This window comes from Mastacembelus armatus, chromosome 5 (genome assembly GCF_900324485.2).
Source record: "Mastacembelus armatus chromosome 5, fMasArm1.2, whole genome shotgun sequence".
Classification (NCBI taxonomy): Eukaryota; Metazoa; Chordata; class Actinopteri; order Synbranchiformes; family Mastacembelidae; genus Mastacembelus; species Mastacembelus armatus.
In genome coordinates this window covers 4,093,456-4,112,042 of record NC_046637.1, presented here as the reverse complement: position 1 = coordinate 4,112,042, position 18,587 = coordinate 4,093,456, and the positions used below count along the sequence as shown (strand labels likewise).

The 18,587-nt window shown below is 41.7% G+C and overlaps 3 protein-coding genes across 3 annotated transcripts; 2 read left to right on the top strand and 1 right to left on the bottom strand.

Annotated features, from left to right (window-relative positions):
* Positions 1–5: 5 nt before the first annotated feature.
* LOC113129994 (kelch-like protein 10) lies at positions 6–3,467 on the top strand. The gene is made up of 5 exons (XM_026306279.1): positions 6–202; positions 707–1,196; positions 1,489–2,100; positions 2,380–2,529; positions 3,120–3,467. The coding sequence occupies exons 1-5, from the start codon at positions 6–8 to the stop codon at positions 3,465–3,467; spliced, it is 1,797 nt and encodes a 598-aa protein (XP_026162064.1).
* Positions 3,468–4,562: 1,095 nt separating this feature from the next.
* appl1 (adaptor protein, phosphotyrosine interaction, PH domain and leucine zipper containing 1) lies at positions 4,563–14,976 on the top strand. The gene is made up of 22 exons (XM_026307015.2): positions 4,563–4,753; positions 6,194–6,292; positions 6,478–6,537; positions 6,704–6,775; positions 6,976–7,063; positions 7,256–7,297; positions 7,845–7,903; positions 8,223–8,369; positions 8,722–8,804; positions 8,969–9,130; positions 9,542–9,730; positions 9,847–9,889; positions 9,969–10,025; positions 10,449–10,540; positions 10,684–10,863; positions 11,047–11,099; positions 11,406–11,580; positions 11,858–11,894; positions 12,016–12,156; positions 12,259–12,309; positions 12,437–12,526; positions 12,822–14,976. The coding sequence occupies exons 1-22, from the start codon at positions 4,700–4,702 to the stop codon at positions 12,972–12,974; spliced, it is 2,127 nt and encodes a 708-aa protein (XP_026162800.1). The 5' UTR covers positions 4,563–4,699; the 3' UTR covers positions 12,975–14,976.
* A 506-nt stretch (positions 14,977–15,482) lies between these two features.
* On the bottom strand, positions 15,483–18,355 carry LOC113130419 (ADP-ribosylation factor 4). The gene is made up of 6 exons (XM_026307038.1): positions 18,135–18,355; positions 17,075–17,155; positions 16,870–16,979; positions 16,715–16,786; positions 16,225–16,347; positions 15,483–15,938 (listed from the first exon to the last, which is right to left on the bottom strand). Exons 1-6 carry the CDS (start codon positions 18,301–18,303, stop codon positions 15,852–15,854), a joined length of 642 nt encoding a protein of 213 aa, XP_026162823.1. The 5' UTR covers positions 18,304–18,355; the 3' UTR covers positions 15,483–15,851.
* Positions 18,356–18,587: the final 232 nt, after the last annotated feature.

The window sequence follows — 18,587 nt, the reverse complement described above, 5'->3', positions numbered from 1 at the left end:
CAAAAATGAGTGAGCAAGGACGAGCCTCCACCACCTTAAACTCTCACAGAAGTGAGATGGAGAAAAGGCTGCGTGACAGGACGTTGGCAGTCTTCACTCAATTCCGCCTGGAGGGAAAATTGTGTGACGTGGTGATCAAGGTGGATGATGTTGAGTTTAATGCCCACAGAATCATCCTCTGTAGCTGCAGCCAGTACTTTAGGTGAGTAGGTTATTACAGCAGAGTAAAACTGGTCAGTAAACAGATGCACACTTCTAAAATGATCACAGTGAGTGGATTTGAAAAACAACATAAAACAGTCTGAAAACATGGTTACATCACACTGACTTGTATCAATCCACAGACATGTTTCTCCAGATATCAACTTAGTTTGTTCTTCTAATTATAAAGATTAGTGTATTAACAACTCTACTATGATGAAAATAAATGATCAAGTCAGTTCTTTATTGTATTTGAAGATTATTTAGGAGGCCTGTAAATGTAAGCTAATCTACTAAATCACAACAAAAAAAGCAAATAAATATGTAATGTCGCCTTGTGCTGAAAATAATTTTGGATATATTTCAGGACACCTCTGAAGATCTGAGGCTTTTGTGAAATTATCATCACTTAAATCAGGATAACTCACTAACTCCAGATGTTAAGACCGTGCTATATATGGTAGACCTAAAAACCTGATAACCCTGGTCCATCCTCATCCCACAGCACTCTGTTCACTAGTGCCTGGGCCACCTCTACAAAGCAGATGTACACTATCACTGGGGTGTCACCTGAGATGATGCAACTTATCATTAACTATGCCTACACCCACACCGTTCCTGTGACAGAGGACAATGTGGTGGAGGTTTTGGCAGCAGGAGACCAGTTCCTAGTCCCAGGAATCGTTCAGGCCTGCTGCTTCTTCCTGGAGGACCAGTTGTGCCTGAGGAACTGCATTGGCATCTGGAGGCTGGTGGACTTATACTACTGCCCTGAACTGAAGCACAAGGTCTTCCTGTACATCCTGGACCACTTCGAGGCAATAGCCTGTGTCTCCCAGGAGCTCCTAGAGCTCTCTGTGGAGCAGCTGGCTGTTATCATCGAGAACGATCACCTCAACGTGAAACAAGAAAACACAGTGTTTGAGGCCGTCCTGCACTGGATTAACCACCTGCCTGACCAACGACGTGGTCACATGTCTGTGCTGTTGCCCAAGGTAACACAACAATGAGCTGGAAACAGCCCAATCTGTCTGCTGAAGATTAAATATGTTTTTCTGACAGTCTTGTGGCTGTGGAAATAAAACATTTACTTCTTCAGGAGAAGAGGCAGAAATGTCATCTTTTTTCCACAAAGAGTCTTGTGTAGGAGGTCAGGGTGGATGGTTGGATGTATTGACCTTTTGACAAACTATTTTTTAACTTTTGACCTTTGGGAAAAGCAGGACTAACAATTAGATGGACGTCTAATTACACAGTTTCTAACTGCTACCTTTTATATTTGTCCAGGTGCGACTAGGCTTGATGACCACTGGCTACCTAAAGAACGTTATAATTAACAATGCTGTGGTAAACAGCAGCAGTGAGTGTATAGCCATCATCACTGAAGCAATGACAGCACTTAGAGATTTTAGGGACTATGGACCTTCAAATTCTGTCTACCGTAACCTGTTGACTCGGCCACGCCTCCCTCCTGCCATTTTATTGGTCATTGGAGGCAAATATTTCAACACTTTCAGGACCAGCCTGGAGGCGTACGATGTCCGATCTGACCGTTGGGTCACTGTGAATGCTGATATTCATCGGGCCCACCACGGCGCCGCTGTCCTCGATAGGTTTGTGTACTTAATCGGCGGCAGCAGCCGTGGTACCTGCTTGAACACAGTGCAAAAGTTTGACCTTGTCACCTGCACATGGCACCAGGTGGCGTCCATGAACTCTCGCCGCAGCTGTGTCAGTGTTGCTGTACAGAACGGCTGCATTTTTGCCATGGGAGGCTTCAGTCGACGTATTTACTATAACACAGTTGAGAGATACAACCCTGAGGAGAACCAGTGGACCATGATGTCACCCATGCGTGCAAAAAGGTGTGGAGCCGGTGCTGCAACTCTAAATGGGAAGGTGGGTGAAGCAGAGATGGCTGAGTGGGAATATTGTTAATGTAACAAACAGAAATAATTAAAAAGCAGATACACTTTAATTGTCACACTATTCAATCATACAACCTGTTCATGTTTTTCTCTGATCTCGGCTTAAATGACATTACTTCTGTGTTGCCCCAACCAGTCAATAGCTAATGATGTATTTGTCCTGTCAGCATCCAGTGTCCCCACTCCCATTCTGTTAATGACAGCCCATAGTATAATAATATAGTGCTATATTTATTGAATCTGTCTGTAGGTGTACATCTGTGGAGGTTTCAATGGGCATCGCTGCCTCTCCACGGCTGAAGTTTTCGACCCAATCACCAACGTATGGACGCAGATTTTCCCCATGAGGAGCTGTCGAAGTAGCCTGGGGGTCGCTGCCTACAGAGGCCACATCTATGCAGTAAGTGTGTGTCATTAATATGCAGCAGACTCTTGGGTTTCTACTGTTAGACCTTCTGGTCTCTATTGAATTATCACCGAAAGTGGAAAGTTTTATACATTTTATAAACAGGAGACTAAAAGAGAATGACAGTCAGTTAAAGAGTAAAGCTCCAGTCTGATTTCACTAGAAAATAAGTCACACTGTAAAATTGCACAATGCCACAAGGCTCTGAAAGGTTCCTGTACCCCAGACTATCCACCTCTGCGGTTCCCAAAAGGTCAGCACTGTTGAGGTGGTTTGGTGGAGATGAACATAACAGTATCACAAGACACGCACTGGTCCAGAAAGTCTTTTAGCTTTAGAAAAGGAACAGCTATTAAATGCTGAATACATTTTTCATTGAGCCGTTTGGCCCAATAATATTTGGAAAGTATAGAAGAGCTGCATCTTTAAATTATTTGATGCTTTTCAAAGTCAACAGGAAGCCAGATGAAGTCTTTGATACACATTAATTATGTGTGACAGTTGCTCATGATGTCGGACAGACTCAGTATGTGTTTCCTTACTTTACTGAAACACTGAACTCACATTCACCTGCTCTCTACCAGGCTGGTGGGACCGTTGATGAGACCTCCCACATGTCCAGTGTTGAGGCCTACAACCCCCAGACCAACAGGTGGAGCCCTGTGATGTCCATGCACAGCCCTCGCAGCTACTTTGGCATCGAGGTGGTGGATGACCAGCTAGTTGTGGTCGGGGGATACAATGGCTTCTCCTCTATGCCAGCTGTAGAGCGCTACAGTGATGACACACGTATGTGGTACAGTGCCTCCAACATTAAGACGGCCCACTGTGGCCTGAGCTGCTGTGTGCTCCGTGGACTCCGCAATGTAGTAGAAAAACTGTTCCTGCGTGACCCCTTGACACCCCCAAATGCTGATGAAAACCAGTCCTGACCCCTGCTATCCATCATAGTATCACAACTGTCATTTTGAAATAAAGTGATTCTATTAAAGAAATGTCTTTAATATGTCAGTCAAAGAGGCCCTGTGAAGGACTGGTGACCTGTCCAGGGTGTACCCCTGCCTTTCACCCGAGAGAGAGCTGGGATAGGCTCCAGCAGATCCCCGTGACCCTGGCTTCCAGGAAAAAGCGGGTACAGAAGATGGATGGATGGATGTCAGTCAAAGAAGAAATGTTATTATTCCGTTATAGTGTAAACAAATCATCTATGTATTTTATTTATATTATAGAGCCACATATAAGTTTTGTTGCCTGTTACTGCATCGGTATGACTCATAACAGGTGACTGCTCTACCTCAAGATTTTGGTGTTCACACATTATACCTATTCAGATGAAGAAAAGTAGGCACTTCTGTTGTACTATGCATTTATAGCACTGTAAATATATAAGTGTACATTTTTGATTTGATTTTAATGTAATTGCCAGCTATGGTGCATTTGTAGCCGTTCTGTCAATTTTATTTTATATTTATTTTTACTAAATGGAAGATAATGTTATGTTAAAAAGTTCAGAAATCTCTGGCTCATGATATTGTTTCTTTACACATGTAATTAATCCAGATAAATAATAAAAAACAAATATATAATTCAGGTTTGTTGCTTATGATCTTAGATAAATAGATAAACAATTAATTTGTGTTCTTATTTATTATAGAGATACATGGGACTAGGGGTGATGGTTGCTGAAATGCTGAAAATGTTAAAAAAAATGTTTATATTCTTAGAAAACAAGATGCACAATATAAAAATAACATAATTCACATAAAACGATTTATATAAAACACACAGAATATGTCTATAACCAATAAAAAATACTCCTACCAAAGAATACACTACCAAAATACAGGTATTAAACATTTGTCTGTGCAAACGAAGTACACCGCCCTCCATTTTGGCTCTACCCTGTACACGAATACAGCGAAAGGGCGAAACGGATCAGCGCCAACATGGCGCCTTTTCCCCTTTAAACAAGGAACCAATCGAATTCATTGACGTTTTTTATATCCAATAAGAATCGACGTGTGAGTGGGACTTGCAGAATTGGGAGGAGCTGTTTTGGGGTGTTGTGTGAATCCGTGTAGCCAAGAAATCCCGAGTGGGAGTTGTCAGATCGATTCGTTTTGTCCGTGAATTTGCACTGATTCCCACCTCGCCAGCCGCCGCCATGCCCGGGATAGAGAAGCTGCCGATAGAGGAGACGCTGGAGGACAGCCCGCAGGTAACAGTGCTCCTCCTCGGACCTTTCAGCTAGCATGCTAACGCTAGCCAGTTGTACGGCTAGGCTAACTGTCAGCTAACCGCTATCGACCCATATCCTGACGTGATTAATACACCGATGAGCCGGTGAAGGTTTCAGCCAAGCTGAAAACGGAGACCCATCACTCAGGGTTGGGCTGCACAGGAATGAAGTCATTGCATAAACAGTTAGCAGGACACTTCCTTAGCTGCTCGGCTAGACGTGTCCCCTTCTTCCAGGTCTACCTGCTGGTCTTGGGGCCACGCAGTCAGCTGCTTTGTGTCACTGTGAGCACAAAGCTGCTGCTGCTGGGGGACATCAGTCAGTGTTGTGTCCTGAAGCAAACCCCACGGCCAAACACCTGCTGTGACGTCAGCATGCGAGGCGTGGCCAGAGTGTGTTGACACCTGAAAGGTGTATTGTGTAGATACAGGGACAGAAATGTTTTGCATGTTTTTGTTTAGTTCATGTGTTAACAGTTTGCCCGGGCAAATCAGGCTCCTGATTATCAGAGAAGCAGAACGGCTTGATCAATAATAAATACATTTTTTTAAATGAAGATTCAAGGTTTCCAGCATCTCAGATGTGAGAAGCTTTTTTTTTCTTTTTTAGCAGCGTTCATGTAAAAAAAGGTATATTGTATAACTACAGTACAAATAACATCATTTCAACTGTGGGTAACAGTGAATCATAGGAACATTTGTTCATTGCAGCAGGTTTGTGCACCCTGCTGAGCCAGTATTTGCCAGCTGGTAAACACTGGGTGTGTGATAGCCAATGGCACAGGAAGCATCACAAAGATAGAAAGGATATAGGGGTGAATGGATTCCACTAAATATCTGCAAACTGGATGCCGATGCAATGATGCTGGCTTCTACAACAGGACGGACTTTGAAAATCCACCATGAACTATTCAAGAAACAGAAGCTGAAGCTCTTAGAACAGCCCCTGACATAAACATCATGAAAAAGCAGTAAGGAGATCTTAAACATGCTGTGTACAACACAGCATCAACGTACCTGAGTGATCTGCAGAAAGAAAATTCCTGAATTAAGGATAGAAGGACTTTTTATTGGCTACAAAAACATTTTTTAGGCTGTACTATTTGCCAAAGGGAGGTTACTGAGTACTGGTACCACTATACTTATTTATCCTTAATAGTGACCGATGAGTTAAGAATCACAGTGATAGAAGAGCTGAGTGGCTAGCTGCAGTCAAAAATGGAGTTGAGACACACCTTTCTGAAACATTTGTACAGTGGGGACAGCTAGCAGGTGTGTATTTACACAGACACATGTTGGTTTAGTCTTTGGCAGTTACACAAGTCATAATGTTGAGTCGTAGCTTGTTGTTTTATGAATTGTTCAAATGATGTTAATCATTGACTTCATTTTCACCACTTTTATTATGTTTTGCATGTAGACTCGGTCTCTGCTGGGAGTGTTTGAAGAGGACACTGCAGCCATCTCCAACTACTGTACACAGCTCTATCAGGCCATGCAGAGAATTTATGATGCACAGGTACACACACACACACACACACACACACACACACACACACACACACACACACACACACACACATTTGACAGGTATAGTGCCACTGGCATTGCAGGCATAGACAGAAGCTACAGAAGCAGTAGCATGGGCTGCTGGATGATGTGTCTCCAGCTCCTCAGTGCTGTGTCTACTGTTTTCTTTTTCAGAATGAGCTCAGTGCTGCAACACACCTGACCTCCAGACTGCTGAAAGAGTATGACAAACAGGTAGATCACTTCACGCTTGCCACTAGCCACCCTGCTGTAAGGCTAGACATTAGTCCTACAATACTGTTATTGCCTCCTAATGTCAGACTGCCCTGATTATGTGAGGACACTGCTCCACAGGAATCAATGTTAATTCATTTTTACATGATGTTGCTGTTGTTTGCAGCGCTTTCCTCTTGGGGGCGATGATGAGGTGATGAGCTCCACCCTGCAGCAGTTTGCCAAAGTCATTGATGAGGTGAGCCAGTATGCAAACACACTTGTTTTCTGCAAGTTTGTTTTATCCCTCTGAATGTTCCACACAAGCAGATTTCGAGCTGATGTGAAATGACCCGATTCACTATTCATATCTGTGTGTAAGAAACAATGTGCTCATCGTGGTCATTCAGCTGGTTCAAGCTCAAGATCTTTCTTAACCTTTCCTCTCTCTCTTTGTAGCTGAGTTCCTGTCATGCTGTCTTGTCCACCCAGCTTGCAGATGCCATGATGTTTCCCATCACTCAGTTTAAAGAGAGAGACCTGAAGGGTAAGAAACACACGATCAACCAATCACACATCTGGCTCAAAGAAAGCAAAAACTGTTTCTCATTATGTGCTGCAAAATGAGGATTTCTGTTCAGTGGAAGCAAACATTTGCATGTGGTGTTCACAGAACCAGAAACACCAAAAGTATTATGCTTTAACATGCAGCTGTTTTTGTCTTTCTGTTTTTATCCAGAGATCCTCACTCTGAAAGAAGTCTTTCAGATTAGCAGTGATGGTGAGTTAGAAGACCTGCAGTAACATATTTTTACCAATATATATTTTATTTCCTAGTCTATTGTTTTTAGGTTCTCTATTAAAAACTTATTATATCACTCCTACAGTTGAGCGAGAAGCTTTTAATGCACAGTCAAATAATGTCCCCTTGACATCTGCCTGTATAGACAGAGTCAGTTGGATGAATGGAGATAGATGAAGTTACTGTCTTATCCTTTCTTTGTGAACAGCCTTTTCCAGACAGCAGGAGGACAGTTGGTGCCATTTTTCTGAAAAGTATAAAACAGTCAGAATAACAGAATAACTAACAGGACAAAGGATCAGTCAGTTTCTTATTTTATCTGTTCACTGCTCAGAAATTACGCCCGACAATGATTCAGTTTCTAATAATCTCAGAAAAAAAAGCTGCAGATACTCATTTTGGAGAACACTGACAAAAAATTAGTTAATTCATCAATTTTATTGTTACACATATTTTTATTTACATTAACTTGTGTGTGGAGGCCAGTGAAAGTCTTACCGACCTTTTTGACGGTTTCTGTCTGCAGATCATGACACAGCCATTAACAGATACAGCCGCCTGTCCAAGAGGAGGGACAATGACAAGGTAACAACATTAACGAAAGAAACACTCCTCATGTTAGGGGAGTGTTCAGTCCTTCACTGCAAAACTCTAATACTAGTTTTTTAGGTAATGATTTACTTTAATGTCAGAGTTTTTGAAATAGAATTTGGTCACATGGTAAATGAAAATAAAGCTCTGAAATGTGTTTTTTTGTTTTGTTTTTTTTTTTAAGTTAGTCGGTTGGTCTTTGGTTAATTTCTAAGTGTAGTGTGCAGTGTGAGAGGGAAGTTACAGTATGTATCAAACTGATGACTGTCATGACTAGAAGTCCGACTTTATGAAATGATCCTTTGTGTTGAAGATGCGGGCAGAGGTGGTTGAGGACGTCTACACCTCCCGTAAGAAACAGCATCAGACCATGATGCACTACTTCTGCTCACTTAACACACTACAGTACAAGAAGAAGATGGCTCTTCTGGAGCCACTGCTGGGCTACATGCAGGCCCAGGTATGTGCACGCACACGCACACACACACACACACACACACACACACACACACACACACACACACCTACCTCACTTACATGTTAATCTCAGGTCAGGATTCAGGCCTCTGCAGATTATTTTTGACCCAGGATGAAACATCTGATCACATGTTGCATCAACCAACTAAAATTCTACAGATTACGATGAACTGAAACTTATAGCTGCGTTAGAACTAATCACAAGCGTTACTGTCCTATCACCTAAACCAGACAATAGACTTGTGTATTGTTGAGGTGGTGCAGTCACTGGTTAGTTTAGCTGTGTTACTAAAGCTGCTGATGCTTCTTGATCTTTATCTGTTTTTTGTGTCCAGATCAGTTTCTTTAAGCTCGGATCAGAAAATCTCACCCAGCAGTGGGAAGAGTTCCTGGCAACCATAGGAACCAGTGTCCAGAAGTAAGACCCCCCGAACACACACACGCACACACACAAACACAGTGACTTAAATTATTTTCTGAAGTGCAGTTTTTTATTGACTAAAACCCAGTTTCAAAGATGATGGGGAAAATCTGACTCCTGTGTATGTGTGTGTGTGTGTGTTTGTGTGTGCGTGCGCGCAGTGTGCGTCGGGAGATGGAGGAGGAGGTGAGGCAGATGCAGCAGACCATCCAGCAGATGGAAAGATCATGTGACCCACTGTATGCACCATGTGACCCTGACCCTGCCCACTCACCTGTCTGTCGTAACTTGACCAGGAAACAGGGCTACCTGTACATTCGCAAGTATGTGTGTATACACACACACACGTTAATTCACACTATACACACTTTTATTTAATGTCCACATTAAATCTGCTGAGTAGAACTTCTGAGTGATTGTCTGATTTTTCAGCATAAGCTGACGTTATGTTATTTGTCTACTTGTTTTTAATGCACATTGTAACAGTGATTTGGAAACTTTTTTTTTTTTTTGTTTTTTTTTTGTTAAATGTTAAAGTAAATTTCTGTCTGTGACATCGCAAACATCCACGGCTGGATTCCTGATGGGGTGGTTATGCATCATAACCTCTCACTGTCACCTTTTTTGTCAAGTCTGTGATCTCTGTGTTGTTGGAAACTAAGATTCTTTACCTTCACAAAAACACTGAAAAGCCACACTTGTTTGTTAAAGCAGCTCTTCTGTCTGTCTCTCAGTAAGACGGGTCTGGTGTCGTCGTCCTGGGAGCGTCAGTACTTCTTCACGCAGGGAGGAAACCTGATGCAGCAGGGCCGCGGCGAGGTGGCGGGGGGTCTGGTCACTGACCTTGACAACTGCTCTGTCATGGCGGTCGACAGCGATGACCGTCGGTTCTGCTTTCAGGTCACTTCCTTCGATGGCAAGAAGTGAGAGAACTCTCATTGTTTATGTTACACTTTCATGAAAACACTAACGCTCAGACACTCTCGTCATTTTAAAGGTTTCAGATTTCTTTAGTTTTTCCTGTTGTGTGTTCTGTCAGAGTGGTGACGCTGCAGGCGGAGAGCAGGAAGGACTGCGAGGAGGTAAAATGTTTTCCTGGTATGTTACCTGTGGCAGGTGTGTTGTTTTCTCACGCCGTCTCTCTGCTGCTTCCTCCACCAGTGGATCGCCACCATCAACAACATCTCCAGGAGGATCTACCTGAGTGAGAACGCAGAGGTGTGTGCTCACACATTTTAATAATACCTGTAGTAGAACGCTGACAGGGAACAACACAGGTTCCTGACCAAACTTGAACTTGGGACAAGGCTTCTACCGATTTGTGACCAGATACCATATTTTTCTGTTTCTATTGAAGTAAATTTGATCATAGCTCCAAAGTATAACTTCAACCAGTGATCATTACCAACTGTATCATTAGTCACATTAGATCATTAGTCACTGTATCATCTGATAGAAAGGGCACTGCATTATTAGCAGATTACTTCCTGTTGCTTTGGAGGAACTTATCTACTGTATCTATATAGGTCATTGCTTATCTAGGATTAAAACAGGAAGAACCCCTGAAAACCTATTCGTACTCATGCAGGTCCAGTCTTTTCCTTGTGGTTAACTCTGACAGTCGATCCTTCCTGTTCTCAGGAGCTGGCAGCTCGGGTGAACCAATCAGCTCTTGAAGCTGTTACTCCATCGCCGTCCTTCCAGCAGAGACACGAGAGCATGAGACCCACCAGGTAGGACTGACACTGACGGCCTTGTAACCAATCAACTGCCAGATAAAATGAAGCGGCTCTACGGGTGACCAGTCAGGTTTCTGTGGATAAACTGAGCATGTCAGACCTCCACCTATAGCTCTCTCACTCTCTCTCCACTGCAGTAAAGGGCGTGCAGGCCGAGCGAGCAGTATTAGCTCTGTGGGGTCCGAACCATCGCCTGCTCTTTCTGTGCTCTCATTGGATGCGTTGGTTGCCCCGGAAACACCAATCCAGTTTGACATCATTTCCCCCGTCAGTGAGGACAACTCAGGACAGAGCAAGACGGCAGCACAGTCGGGCAGGTGTGTGCGCGTGTGTGCGTGCGTGTGTGTGTGTATAAAGAGATGTTTTAAAGGTCAGTTCACTCAAATTATAAAATATCTAAATTTCTGCCTCTGCTCTGCCCCAGTACAATAGAGGTGTAAATTTAGTTAATTTAATTTTGAAAAATGTTTCTAATATTCCGAGTGTGTGTGTTTTCACAGGAGGAGTAATCCGTTCGGAGAGTCAGGAGACAACACAGCAGAAGACACTGAAGGTACCATCTGCCTGTCTGGCCTCGTTTTTTCTGTATTAAAAGAAAAACACACAACATGGAGTCTGTTTCATGATGCTTCTACTTCAACACGTCCAACACTCACTATTAAATTATAAAAGAAGTGCGGTGAAATTTTTTCTGTTTTGTTTAAAGTATTTTCAAATTTCCCTGAGAAAAAACATCAACGATAAGGACTACCTGGTTGTTCTGATTAACCAGTGAGCTGTTAGAATAATATATTTCAGACCAGTTTTTCAGTGGGCCCGCTCACACATGTATTGCACATTTTTGTGTGTGTGTATCCAGACTCGATTCTGCACCAGCTCTTCATTGTTCGCTTCCTGGGATCCATGGAGGTGAAGACCGCCGAGTCAGTGGACGTCATCTCTGAGACCATGAGGCAGATCCTGGCCGCCAGAGCCATCCACAACATCTTCAGGATGACAGAGTCGCACCTGCTGGTCACCTGTGACTGCCTCAAGTATGAAATACACTGATTCCCTGTTTACTCAGATCATTTACTCAGAAAATACAGATGAAAGGACACAATTAGAGCATTATAACATACTTTGTGTGGCATTTGTTGTATAGCAGGTGTTATGTGATGTGACGATAGAGGTTCTATGCCTGTAGTTTGTTTTCTGGGACATGTGGAGAATGATAAGTGTAACCTGTCTTTTGAAGCATCCATTTTCCTTTGGCAGTTTTCATGTAGAAAATATTAATGATGATGTTTTTTTTTTTTTTTTTTTGTTCAGGCTAATTGATCCTCAGACACAAGTCACTCGACTCAGGGTAAGACGAGCTGTTCCTCTGGTTAGAGTGTCTCAGACATGTTTCTAATGATTTCTGCTCCAGTCGCCTCATTTTCATCCTGCCGTTTCCTCCTGTCTCCTCCTCCTCTGTCCTGCTGTAGTTCCCTCTGTCCAGCGTGGTCCAGTGTTCGTCCCACCAGGACAACAAGAGGCTGTTTGGGTTCGTTTTGCAGTCAGCAGGTGGGCGGAGTGACGGCCGAGCCGTCTGCTACATCTTCGAGTCCAACAACGACGGAGAGAAGGTTTGTCCGTCTGTTTGTCACCTCTGACTGTTCCTCTGTTTGTCCGTCTGCCCGTCTGTCTGTCCCTCTGTCTGACCTGTCTGTCTTCTTCATGTGTTTCAGATCTGTGACAGTATCGGCTTGGCCAAGCAGATAGCCTTCCAGTCTGAGATGGTGAGGCCAGTTTGAACACTGATTCACTTGTGTTCCTGTGATGTAAATAAATGCTGCATGTTGTTTTGGAGCTTGATTCTTTTTTACTGTTGTTGTTGTTGTTGTTGTTGTTGTTGTGGTGGTGCAGGACCGTAAGGCGGTGGAGAAGAGGAAGGAGCAGGACAAGGTCAAAGAGAAACAGCAGGAGGAACTCAGCAAACAGAGGCAGATAGAGAAGGTGACCTTTAACCTTAAAACACAGTTGTTTACTTTCTCTAACTTATATAAACAAAGTAGGTGACCTTTAACCCCTGGTGGGGGCAGAAAGTTTTCAAAATGAACATAATTTGTCCTGCTGACACTTTCTCTGCTGTGAGGTCAACAATAATATTGTAACTTCATCATACAAGCAAAAGCAGAAATTAAAATGACAGACAGTCGGAGAGTCAAATGACTTTTTCCAGTCTTTCTCAAAACATGAATGAATGAATTCAGAGCCTCTTTTGATATTTACTCAAGTCCTGTTTTTTTAGGATCTGGAAGAGCAGAGCCGTTTGATCGCCGCCTCAAGTCGTCCTGCTAACCCACCTGCTTCTGACGGACAGTTCCTGGTGCTTAGCAACAGCCAGTCAGAGGACAGTGACGCCGGCGAGGAGGGCAAGAAAAGGGGCGAGTCCGAAGCCTAACAACACTGAGAGGACGCATGTTTTACCTCCCGGGCAAGTCCCAGCTTATACTGTTGAGACAACACCTCAGGAATCAGAGGAGGGTAACACCCCCCCCCTCCCAGGCTGCCTGGGACTGAAAAACATGTGCTCCCTCTCTGTTGGATACTGTCTGAAGTTCATGGTGGAGTTTGTCACTCTGAAAATGGAGGATAAACTAAACGCACCCTCTCTGTAAGGAGGAGTGGAGTGGGCAGATTGGAGTTTTATTGTGTGTGTAAAAAAAGCTGCTTTTATACTGGCTCCACTATCCAGAACAAGACAAAAAAATCTAGACTAACCTGTAAGTTTCTGTTTTTTGATGATTTTATAAAAAAGAGCTAACAGTAATTACAGAGGATATAAAGAAAAACAGCATGTGGTTTAAAAAAAAAGAGCCAGGACCTGAAGGAGACACGAGACAAACACTGAAGGCGGATGTGGACCAGGTGTCGGTTCAGTGTCGGCTCTTAGGAAGTGACGGTTTCTGTGGGCTCTCGGAGATCCCAAAGGACAACAGGACACCTCGTCTGTTTCCTCTCTATCAGTGTTGCTGGTAAAACACATGAAATACAATGTTCTAAAAGGAAAAGAGAAGAAGAAACTGAAGGGTTCTTTCTTTTTGGTAATTTAAATGAGCTGATCTGGGAATCATTAGGCCACGGAGCAGGTCATGACTTAGAAACACAAAACAGTGAAGACACATTCTGTAATTTTCACATATTGACCAGTGAAGAATGAACCAAAAATCCTTTGCACTGCACTCGACCACCTGCACTCACTGCGTCAGCAACGTTTCAGTCCTTTATCAGGTAAACTTCATTCTACCTGGTGCATTTATGCAACTGAGCTGGTGAGTGCAGGTGCTCGACTGTGTGATCGGACACGCCTGTCTAATGGAAGAACGTTGTATTAACTGATACATACCCAGCACATCTTCTTTCTTTCTTTAGTTGTTGCACCGGGGTCAGTTTGGGCAGCAGTGAGTATGAATTTAACACCCTCAGCTACTTTCAGTGCCAATATTAACGGTTCTATGTTCCATGCTTTTCCTTTTTCTGTATTTGTTGACCTGGTTGTGAAGTGTCATTAACCGAACCCAGTCCAGATTCCCAGCATTTAATGCTTTTTGTACGCAGCAGCCTTTAGCATGCCTTCATGACTGGCTCACTATAGAAGAGAGAGCCCGAGTTTCCTTTCAAAATAAGATGTGTGCTACCTCAGCTCCCTGTTAGTGAGGATCACAAACTGTTCCCTCTGCACCGACACTTCACATTTCAGGCCATACAAAGATGCTTCTTCTCTTGGTCGGTTTGTGAACCACTAATTTGATCATTTGATATTTGGGGAATCTCTCAACACAAGCACAAATCTGATTGTTGTTGAATTTTCTCTCAATAAAAGATTTGAGCTTAAATTGTAGTTTCTCTGATAAGCTAGTACACTTTATTCATAAGTCTAATGCAATTTCATATTTTTAGCACTTAAACGTATAAATTAAAGTTAAAAGAAAAGAGGGACAGTCCTCCATCATCGCCACCAAATCCTCAGCTGAGTCAGTGTCTCCTCACGTCATGTAACTCTGCTTTCATATATATTTGTCTGGGTCGTTGTTTGGGGCCTGTTGCGCTTTTATGGGTTTTATTCATGAATCTGCCTTTATCCAGAGTGACTCAGTGATTATCTGTAGAATAAGCTTCAGTTTAACATCCCAGACTTCACATATCAGGAGGTTTAAGGTCAAGGGTCACAGCTCTCTGCAGTCAGCTGAAAGTTACTGATGATGATTCTGTTTTCTGTTGCGGGGAGAGTTTTCCTGCTGTAACCAGGTGAAGGATTTGTGTCGACGGAGCTGCACTTTACTTATGCAGGAAAAGGCGACGGGATCGATGATGTTGAACTGTAAATATGTCTCGGTGATTGATGTTCCAGTGTCATAACTAATAAGAAGCTTTTCGGTGATAAATAAAGCACTAACTCCACCCGCCTGAGTCAGTCTGCTGATGTTTTCCCATCCCCCCCATTTAGACACATGCTGTTTGGATTTTTTTTTTATTTTACTGTCATGTTGGTTTGGATTCATCAGTTACCTGCAGTTAGTTTCAGAATATCACAATGTATTAAAAATAAAACAGACTTTGCAAAGTGTCCACCATAACAACTTTATTATAAAATAAATATGAACAAAATAAACTTTATAAAAATGTACATTTCTACCTAATACATGTGCAAAAATAGAACAGGCTGGAGGCTGATTATTGAAACAGCGAGAGAGAAAAACATCTTTAAATTTAACAAACAGTTTTAAATTTATGTTTTAATTTATGAAACCAGTTTTCATGTCAAAGTCAGGTTTTATAAATCGTTCAATCATTTGTTACAAATGAATTTGATTGAATTGTAAAAGATGTGATGTACATTCACTACAGTAAACTCAGAAACGGCAGATAAACTGAATGTTAATGCCGTCATTGAAACAGTTTGTAAACAGACAAAAACGTACAGAGAACCAGTGCAGCTCTTCAGTTTCCTATAAAAATAATCCACCGTGGATGAAAGTCCCAAGAACAAAACACTAGGGGTTCACCAGATACCACTCTTAAGGCCACAACATCAGAGGATCAAATGAGATGCTCACTCCTGTCACCTTCAAAATTCAAGAATAAACATCTATTTTCGGTGCTTTAGGTTGAATAGTTGATCAGTGAGCAGCAAATTAATGATAACAGCAGTAATTAAAATAACTTTCTGTACAATAAAAGTAAAACTATCCTTCATTTTTCCCCTGGACATCAGTCCACAGAAGGCAGCCTGACGCAGTTCAATAGGAAACACAGGAAAGCAGAACAACGTCAGGTCCTAGTGTCTCAGGATCTGGGTGGAGAGCCAGTCCAGACCCTCGACCACACCGGTACCGCTGATGGCACAGGATGCCTGGACAAACCACTGCACAGACAGACACACAGAGGGACACAATCATTAGCTTAGCCACAAAAACAAGTTTAAACATGAAGTGTCAGGCAAAACAATCACATGGAGTCCTGAGTCTAAACCCTGTGTCTCTCTGCCACACTGTAAAACCACCTTGGTCCAGACTGAAATGCCTCCACACTGACTGCCCCCTCTCAGGATGATCTGTCATAGTTTCTGTCATAAATCATCATTAATTTGTCCAAATATGATGAAAATACCTGCAATCCTGAAAACAATCATCTGTTCATCTGTTACTCACCGGCTGAGAGACTCTTGATAGGCCCAGGGCCTCGGTGATGTCGCTGACAGACATGGCTCTGGGCAAATCCTGTTTGTTAGCGAGGACCAGAAGGGCCACGTCCCTCAGCTCGTCCTGCTCCAGCTGCAACACAAAAACAGCACCGCGGTGACTTAAGAGGAAAGACGAGTAAGGTTAGAACGAGTTTGTTTGCATCAGCCAATCAGAGACGTTGAATCTAATTTAGTTGAATTAGAGTAACGCCAAGAAACTAACCAGTTATCTAGAGATAAACTGATTAGTCTATTGTGACAAAAATTGTCTGTCACTTTGATAATAGTCATTTTTCTCTTATTTTTTCAGCAAATATACATAAATTCACTAGTAACAGTTTCTCTGATATGAATATTTGCTACTTTCTTAGTTTTCTATGTTGATTGAAGAATGTGTGTGTGTGTGTGTGTGTGTGTGTGTTAAGTGAGAAATGGAGAAGTGTTGAAATATCTCATACCATCCCCTGCAGCTCATCGGCAGCTTCTTTAATCCTCTCGGGGTCATTACTGTCGACCACAAATATCAGACCCTGCAGAAGACACACATTATTTTACGTGCCATCTTTTTGCAGTAACAATGTAGTAGTAGTAGTAGTACCAGCAGTAGTAGTACCTGTGTGTTGGTGTAGTAATGTCTCCACAGAGGTCTGATGATTGTCTGACCACCAACATCCCAAACGGTGAAACTGATGTTCTTGTACTCCACAGTCTCCACGTTAAAGCCTGCACAGACACACAGAGGACAGTTAGTTTTCTGATTTGATCTGATTGGATAGTCTCTGCAGTCACATGTGACAGAGCTTAATAAAGCCACTGACCGATTGTTGGGATGGTGGTGACGACCTCGGACAGCTTCAGCCTGTACAGCAGAGTGGTTTTACCTGCTGCGTCCAGACCCACTGCAGCAACACAAACACACAGATAAGAGACAGACGTGTTACCAGATTTGAACTTAGTGACCACAACTGTGATTTTAAACTTTCTACTTCGGTAAAAATAAAACTGCAGTACAAATATACTCAGTTCAATCTATAACAACTTTTATTAATCAGTTTAATCTATAACAACTTTTATTAATCAGTTTAATCTATAACAACTTTTATTAATCAGTTTAATCTATAACAACTTTTATTAATCAGTTTAATCTATAACAACTTTTATCAATCAGTTTAATCTATAACAACTTTTATTAATCAGTTTAATATATAACAACTTTTATTAATCAGTTTAATATATAACAACTTTTATTAATCAGCTTAATCTATAACAACTTTATTAATCATCTTAATCTATAACAACTTTATTAATCAGTTTAATCTATAACAACTTTTATTAATCAGTTTAATCTATAACAACTTTTATTAATCAGTTTAATCTATAACATTTATTAATCAGTTTAATCTATAACAACTTTTATTAATCAGTTTAATCTATAACATTTATTAATCAGTTTAATCTATAACAACTTTTATTAATCAGTTTAATCTATAACATTTATTAATCAGTTTAATCTATAACAACTTTTATTAATCAGTTTAATTGATAACATTTATTAATCAGTTTAATCTATAACAACTTTTATTAATCAGTTTAATCTATAACAACTTTTATCAGTTTAATCTATTAATCTAGATCTATTATCTATTAATCTAATTTTCTCGTCAATGTTTATGTTTTAAACTTTAAAATGTTTGTATTCCAACACAAATCACATCACAGATAATAAAGAAACAAAAATTACAGAGAAGTGACTATTTATAGGCCTAGTTAGGTACTAACTACTACAAACCACAACAACAACAATAATAATACATTTTCTCTTGTTTTTTAATAATAGTAATCCAGATATTAGATCTAAAACGGGAAACGGAAGCTCACCCATTAGGATCCTGACAGGTGTCTTGCTGGCAAACCGGGACCAGATGTGTGAGATGATGATGCCCATGATGTTCAGGTAGAGAGCTCCGGTAGACGTGTGTGTGTGTGTCGGTGTGTTGTGTGTGCTTTTATAGAGCACCGGGGGAGCGTGTGTAACACACGGTGTCATCACGGCTGCTGTCAGCACAGGACACGGTGGAACCGGAGACGCAACCGGTGTCAACACCGCACACCGGAAAACCCGTTTCAAAATAAAAGCTATTATTTGACATTCAAATAAACTTTATTAGCACGACTGTATATAAGCAAATACACAAAACAACCACAACCAAGTGCTGTAACATTTAGTGTTTCTGTTGTTTAGCTGAGCTTCACGCTTCATGGATAAAATACACCACAGTTCAACAGCAGCACAAACGTCATCTGTCAAAATGATCTTAGATGAACCAAAAT